This window comes from Cryptomeria japonica, chromosome 11 (assembly GCF_030272615.1).
Source record: "Cryptomeria japonica chromosome 11, Sugi_1.0, whole genome shotgun sequence".
NCBI classification, from domain to species: domain Eukaryota; kingdom Viridiplantae; phylum Streptophyta; class Pinopsida; order Cupressales; family Cupressaceae; genus Cryptomeria; species Cryptomeria japonica.
In genome coordinates, this window is record NC_081415.1 from 428462393 (window position 1) to 428470662 (window position 8270).

At 35.6% G+C, this 8270-nt stretch overlaps 1 protein-coding gene across 1 annotated transcript; it reads right to left on the minus strand.

The window, feature by feature from the left end:
- Positions 1-6166: 6166 nt before the first annotated feature.
- LOC131073654 (small ribosomal subunit protein uS11y) lies at positions 6167-7853 on the minus strand. The gene is made up of 6 exons (XM_058010153.2): positions 7696-7853; positions 7247-7369; positions 7117-7162; positions 6886-6971; positions 6651-6780; positions 6167-6544 (listed from the first exon to the last, which is right to left on the minus strand). The coding sequence occupies exons 1-6, from the start codon at positions 7696-7698 to the stop codon at positions 6477-6479; spliced, it is 456 nt and encodes a 151-aa protein (XP_057866136.1). The 5' UTR covers positions 7699-7853; the 3' UTR covers positions 6167-6476.
- Between the last annotated feature and the right edge of the window lie 417 nt (positions 7854-8270).

Consider the following 8270-nt stretch of genomic DNA (forward strand, 5'->3'; position numbering starts at 1 on the left):
GGAAAACAGCCCGAAAAAACACACCAAAACCATTGAGACAACTTACATTAAGATTCTGAACAAACAGTTTCGTCCTATCAACCATGACGATGAGAAAACATAGAGAGAATTTGTAGGAAAAATATTATGAAACCCTATCAGAGCAGAAATTAATAAAAATGAGACGAACAAAAACCAATACCCCTTCATCTGTTGCTTCTATCTATTTGCAATAATTAAAAGTATATCTAAAAATATCAGGGTTCTGGAGCTTGTTGAGTCTTGAGCTCAAGACAAATTTTTGCACCTTTTAAATGAAAATATTGGTTGCAAGTCGGTTTGTTTTCTGGCATGGGGAGAAGAATATTTCAACTGCCCAACAGTAATTTGGCCCAGCATGAGACAACTTGCCTAAGAACCATGCCATCATTTAACAATAACAACAGAAATGTTCTAGAATAGAATAAAACATAACAAAAGATTGATCGGCTGCTAACAGATTTTGGAAAATAAAACTGAGACCATAGCAAGTGACTCACCTCAAGATTCTGCACAAATTTGTGCCTTGCTATCAACAATGCCAATGAATGAAGTGGCCAAAATATGCAGGAAAAACTTACGAAACTACCACAATGAACCAAAACCAATCTCCATACAGCTGCCCCTTCAATCTATTCACAGTAAACGCAAAAAGATCTGACAATATTGGGTCCTTATGGCGAACCAAGATTTCACACATGTAGCAGAGATCCGATTTGATTCGGAGATCTCAGTATTAAATGTGAGTCAGTTTTGCTTTTACGCGTAAGGCAATGAAAGTTTAGAATTTCCTCAGATTTGATATAAAAAGTTTACCTTGAGGATCCTGCTAAACTGCCATAATGACTGTCATTTGTTGATATTCTTCACAAGGAATTTGATTCTTTGAATACTTATTTGTTACTACCCCCTTTTTAATAGAGGTCCATCAACGAATAGGGAGCTTCCTTTCAAAAATGACTATTCACTGTCATCATATCATCCTCATCTTGTTGTCAAACTACCATTGCTTGGCATACTCTTAAACCCTTACGACTGTCATAAACTATCACACTTAGTATTACCATCGGTTCATGGCCATGTATCTCTGCTCTTTAGCACTTTCACTGTCACTTTATGTTGGGCAGCAGCGCTTAACATGAATAGCCTTAACAAAAACACAACTCTATCAAATCCCTGTCAAATTACCAGCCATCTTTGATCTGTCTTCTGTGAATATCATCTTCATGGAATGATTCACTATCCTCTCTCTTGACCATGCAAGCTCTAACTTCATTCATGAACATCTTAGATTTAACAACATTTGAACCTCTGAAATATGATTCTCAACATTTCTATCTTTCATTCTTTCATAATGACAATCCCAAACATAATGATTGCTACCCATTTAATTTCATGACCACTGTCTATGAAGAGTAGTATTTTTTTTTGCTTCTTTGTGACCATGAAATACTTCCCCCTTTAACTGGACTCCCAAGCATTATATGATTGTCCTTTTTAAGGCTTCTTTATAAAAGGTTTTGCTGTATCCATTCCTTGACTGCTCCCTTTAACTGGATTCCCAAGCATTATATGATTGTCCTTTTTAAGGCTTCTTTATAAAAGGTTTTACTGTATCCATTCCTTGACTGCTATCTTGGAGTTATTTCCCTCTTAACAGTGAAATCACTGTCATGTACCCCTCTAACAACTTTCATTGTCATATCCTTGTATGCAGCTACCCTTATAAGTTATAACTGTCATGACTGCCATTAATGATGACTCTGCTAAAGAATGGTAGGTTGTCATCAATTTAAGCCTTCTTCACATTTTATCTTTGCTCACTCTCACTAATAGTCTTCATTGATGTTTGTGCATGATGTAGGAGCAGTCATACTTGTAATTAATAACATTGTTCTCTTTGCGAATGACCCTTGAATTATGTGTTCACCTATCATCTTGCCTTGAAGCCTTCATGTATATTGGACTTATAAACATGACTGTCACAGTCACCTGTACTGTCCATTAAATTCGCTCAAGTATTTCATTCATCATGACTGTCACAGTTACATGACAACTGTGCATACTTTGTAATTTGGTCTTGTGATAATTTTAATCAAATGCACTGCTCTAAAGATTCTTTATTCCTTGCACAAGCTGAGGATAGTGAAAAAGATTACTAATTTAAGTCTACACTTGTCATTGCGGCAAATATTTCCCATTGGCTGGAGCAATATCTCACAATTGTGAAAACGTATTTGCCTCTCTACCAATGGTGATAAGATACTTCATACCTCTCTGCTATAACTCATTTATACTGTGCTCAACAATACAACATCATTCATATTGAAATTTGATGTCATTTTACAGATAGAATGAAAATTCAATGCAAAAGATGTCCTGAGAGACAAACCTCTTTTGCCAAAAGAATATGCTCTGCCACCACATCTTCCCACAATTCATGTACATATTAATCATGAACCTGCAAAAAATAACGCATTCAGAAGGCTACACTCTCATGGATAAAGAACACAAAAGACTGGAGACAACATCAACATCTCTGTTCATTGAGCAGGTTCACTACCTTAAGCACTACCCTGTTGTGGACCATCATCATGAGGTAGAGTTTCAAATTTATTCACTGTTCTCTCTCAATCAGAGATGGTTGCCACTATCATAAGTCTATGCTTTCATATATTCAATCCTTGTTGGGCTTTCCTATCAGGTTCATAGTCTCTTTATGGTTGCTTCAGCTGTCCTTACCAAACTGCATTCTTATATCCTGCTACCATTTGGACTGAGCATCATTTCTTTTATTACTGTCCTCTTCTTTTGAGCTCACCGAATTCTCTCTTCCATGGAACTGCTTATGCGTTCCTTTGTCCTTTAGTTGCAAAAACATATGTATGAAGAGACAGATTGGAAAATAAAACCGAGAAAGCCCTTCTTACCTTATGACTGTCACTTAACCCTTGCATTGTCTTCCTTGTCTATCTTTTTATATAATGTTCTTTGTTATTGCATGGAATTTTAGCCCCTAGATTGCTCCTTGATTCAGACTGAACATATTTTAAACGTTGAAAACATTGGAATATAACTTCTAGCACCAACAATGCCATGAAACCCTTTCCAAAAATCAACATCAGAGGATATTACATGTTTGTATACAATATTACATCTATATGATTCTAGTGCACCACTTAAAGAATCGATAACACTCAACCCAAAACTATCAGGTTCATAGTCTCCTTATGGTTGCTTCAGCTGTCCTTACCAAACTGCATTCTTATATCCTGCTACCATTTGGACTGAGCATCATTTCTTTTATTACTGTCCTCTTCTTTTGAGCTCACTGAATTCTCTCTTCCATGGAACTGCTTATGCGTTCCTTTGTCCTTTAGTTGCAAAAACATATGTATGAAGAGACAGATTGGAAAATAAAACCGAGAAAGACCTTCTTACCTTATGACTGTCACTTAACCCTTGCATTGTCTTCCTTGTCTATCTTTTTATATAATGTTCTTTGTTATTGCATGGAATTTTAGCCCCTAGATTGCTCCTTGATTCAGATTGAACATATTTTAAACGTTGAAAACATTGGAATATAACTTCTAGCACCAACAATGCCATAAAACCCTTTCCAAAAATCAACATCAGAGGATATTACATGTTGTTTGTATACAATATCACATCTATATGATTCTAGTGCACCACTTAAAGAATCAATAACACTCAACCCAAAACTATCATCTGTAAATAGAACCATTGCTTCTTTCCATCCATGATTGCCGATAATACTAACAACTGCTGTCATTTTAATGTCATCATTGAATACCACCCTTGTGAAATGAGAATAGTGTTTTCATGACAGTAATGGATCTGTTTGATGGAACAAGATCAAGGGAACATGAACACTTTCTGCAATCTTTAAAAACCAATCGGACTACAGATCACATTTGAGGCTCTATGATAGTACCAACTTCTTCAAGAAACTTCATTGCAGTAGTAATGCCTCTTACCAGTTCTGCTTTCTTTTTTTTGGTTTTTGTAGTGCCATGCAATATTTGTCATAGAAGAATACAAGGAGCAATACCAAATTCTAAGGCAAGATTACTTTTGACTTAAACATAGAGGGAAAACCATATAGCAATCTATCTTTGACACAATTTGTTAACAGTTCTAAATCTCAACCTCCAACCCACATCTAAGGTGCCGTTCTTAACAAATTCGGGATTTTGATAAAAAACTTCTTCATACGCCATAGCTTTATGGATATGAATGACTATTCATAACAACGAAAGAGTTTTATCAGAGAAAACTACAGACCTACCGTTTTGATAAGCTTCCACGCATGCAAGACATATGGGCATATGAACTGAACAGACATGTCCGTGAGACTCCTTCAAAACCTTCCTTTATGACACCATTACTGCTCAACTGCCTTTTCTTACTCTTAGCAGCCACCATAGCTTTCTTTCAACTGCAAAGAAAAAAAAAAGGAAACATAGGTTTTCCTTTCCTTGCATGGGATACCCAGCTTGGTGAATGAGTTTTAACTCAAGATCATTATCCTTCCAACTAATCCCAACCTCTTGGGCTTTGGTCAAAGCCAAAGAAAACTCAAAACAAAAAAAAAAAAACTTCCCCGCCCCCCCCCAAACTCAATGTGGGCTTTAAGCCTTTAAAGATTTCATTGGTGTATTCATGACATTTCTACAAAAAGGGATGCAACCTAACCAATAAAAGAAAAAAAACGGTGGACGCTAAACCTCAAGTACTATTTAAATAATACATCAAAAAAAAAAACTTACTACCAAATACCAATCATTTCAATTTTAGACATTGATCGTTAAGACTGAAATGAAATAATTTTAAAAGTGATGAAAATATCTAACCATTTGGCTAGCTCTAAATCCCCAAACATGAAAGAAATTGAATAGTACATTGACAATTCTGATCTGGAGAAAGATGAGGCCACTATGGAGTGGGAGGGCAATAGCCTCTTGGCTAAATGAATGCTCTCTACACAGACTCTGATTCTACTGAAAGCCCACAAGCTCCCTCAAGCAAGGAGAGGCAGATTAATTGTTCTCTCTGTGAACCAATACCAACCAGATCAATGCCTTGGAGAAAAGAATGGTTAAGAATAAAGGCGTCAAGTAAAATGAATAATATGGTTAAGTTTAGCTAAAAAATAAAGCACAGATCTGCCACTACCCTTTCTTTGCTGTGGGATACTGAAAAGAAGAAACATGGTTACACCAGCTCCAGTCTGGAGGAGCCTACGAAGAGCAAATCTAACAATAATTTGCATAAGTTTCTGTTGAATAATTGGGGACTGTTCCTACCCCCTGGGCTCTGTTAGTGGTTCCACTTTGTTGTCAGTGTTTTTTTGTTCTGTTAGTTTGTTGTGGTAGTGCTGCTTTGCTGTTTTTGGTCAGTATGGGTCTGTTTTGTCTTGCCTTTAGGCGCTTATGTACAGGGTCAGGGCCCTATTTTTTCTTCTTATCTAATCAAAAGCATTACATGCCTGTTAGTGTTCATATTTAACTCTAGAAATCGCCTTAAGTAAATTGTGAAGTTTCCTATAATCTCCAGTTAAATTTTTTCTGAATCATCAGAAAATTTATATTCAGCAGTCGCACAACATTACATGTATGTTCATGTTTAACTCTAGAAGTAACAACCTTATATAAACTATTTAAGTTTCCTGTGTTCTCCAATTTCAACTTATCTGAATCATCAAAATATTTTTCTTCAGCAGTCACACAAATCATATGCCTAATTGTATTCAACTCTAGAAGTAAACAATGTAAGTTTCCCATGTTCTCTCCATTTTCAACTTCTCTGGATCATCAGAATCCTTATGTCCGACTCTATTGACCAATAGTTGGAGATACATTCAAAGAGGAAAAAAAAGGTGATTGGCACCTATATTGATACCCTGTGGACAATTTAAAGTCCTAGCAAGTAGTCCAACAATCAATTGAAGAAAGTGGGCACAGAATAAGAAAATAAAATTGTTTTGATGCTTCCCAACGCACAGATTATCAATTAAATAAGAAAACGAATCATAATCTAATAACAGAAGCGATCCCAGTTATATACCACAAAGGGTGAATTTTTTAGAAATAAACAAACCATACAACAAGATTAGAGTACAAAAGCGTAACTAAATTCTATAAACTATATATAAATTCCAATAAAAAAGCAATAGGTTTTGCACAAAAAAGTTGTTCTATAACTAAACACCATATTTCCTAGTTCTTTTACAGAATAAAATTAAAAACCACTCATACAACTGAATTATGCAAAAATAGGCCCAAAGTACCGATATCAAATCATGTACTCTTGTATTTGCAAATCATGCAATGTACTAGAGTAAACTTAAGAACAGAAAAGTCCTCTTGACCTCATGTTCCACCAAATAACACTTACTTATAAACTGCCAAAACAAATAATAGCATCCAACAAAAATACTACAGCCTTCTTCCTCTTCGTCCACCCTTTCTTCTGGTACTGTCTGTTGGAATGGGAGTCACATCCTCTGTCAAAAAAGAAAACTAAGTTAATCTACAATTTTCTGTGTTTTTGGCATCATCCAAAAACCAAATGATTTTATGACACAAACAAATAATTGCAAACATCTTCACCTATGCGACCGATTCTCATTCCAGATCGAGCAAGAGCACGAAGAGCTGATTGTGCTCCAGGTCCAGGAGTCTTTGTCTTATTCCCTCCTGTTGCCCGAAGCTTAATATGCAAGGCAGTTATGCCAAGCTCCTGAAACCAAGAGATTATATGTTATGTACTTCGTATTCAAACCATGTACTTCAATATGGTAATTATGTGAAGACCTTTGTGTTGATGAAACCAACTGAAATATACCTTGCATCTTTGTGCAACATCTTGTGCAGCAAGCATTGCAGCATATGGTGATGATTCATCTCTGTCAGCTTTGACCTTCATGCCACCTGATACCACCAGATACGATATTTATTACCAAACCAAGGATTGAACAATGTCAGCTTGTTATCATGACAAGAAACTTCTAAAATGTAATCTGTAGCTTTCTAAGAGAATTATTAAACCTAGGATGTGTTGACAGAGAACTTTTACCAGTAACACGGGCAAGTGTTTCCTTTCCAGACAAATCAGTCACATGCTGTACAGGAAAGAAAATTAGGACGATATAATACTACAGGAAATCCAAGCTGCTGGATGACACATGCCACAAATTACAGCTTACCACAAATGTATCATTGAAAGAAGCAAATATGTGGGCTACGCCAAACACATGTTCTCCTTCCCTAACTGCAGGTCCTAGAGTAACATTTTCCTCCTTAACTTCTCTGGTCTTCTTCTTCCCAGACTGAATAAAAACTAAAAAAATAGTTAATACGAGCAATTAGAAATGCCCATGATCTCAAACGACTTACTCCCGCTAATGCATAAACTTGAGGAAACTTAAGCAGAGTAAAGACTATGTTCATTCAGAATGGAAAGATTTACTAACAATTGGATGATTGCACTGAGATTCATTCCGATTAGGATTATCATGTGTGAGAACACTTATGCGCACTGGACGAATACAAGGGCAATAGCGAACTGGACGGATATAAACTAATATCGAATATATTCAAGATCTTGTTAAACAGAAAGGGAAGAAAATAGGATTGCATTACAGATAATTCTTACCATTGTAAGTTGCTCCAAGCCTCCAAATCTGAGATCTCTGAGTATCTGCTGTCCGCCGCTTCTTGTATTATGCCTCTTCTTCGTTCCACCGTCCAAGAAAAATAGCTTTATATATAAAACCCTAGAAACCCTAGTATGTATGACTCGGTCGTATGGAGGGAAGTTTAGTTATATGGTGCTCTCAAAATCATATGATAATCTTGTTAATATTATGGATTTTATATATTTTATTAGAGCAAAGCCTATAAGAGTAATTTTTTTCTTAATCCTGTATAACCAGTCTCAACATTTAATATGTATGAACCTTGATATAATACCATGGAGATTTTTGTATCTTAAAATGCATAAGTAGAGATAATTATTTATCTCAAAAAATTATCATTATTGTTATATTGAAAAGTCAAGTCCTTTTTATTTGTTAAGACACAAGTATGAAAAAGTGAATCAAAAGGTAAGGGAAAAAAAAGTTTCAAACTATCGCACATTCATAAACAAAGTGGAATTGCATAAAATTTCAAAACATATTTTGGCTACTCTATTTTTTGTATATCTTTTTTTTATGAACTTCAAACATC

What these genes read in the sequence shown, in the direction of transcription:
- LOC131073654 (XM_058010153.2), bottom strand. An exon ending in AACACTTGCCCGTGTTACTG is followed by an intron (nt 6,972 to 7,116) that starts GTAAAAGTTCTC and finishes TGGTGGTATCAG; the next exon opens with GTGGCATGAAGGTCAAAGCT. An exon ending in AATGAGAATCGGTCGCATAG is followed by an intron (nt 6,545 to 6,650) that starts GTGAAGATGTTT and finishes CTTTTTTGACAG; the next exon opens with AGGATGTGACTCCCATTCCA.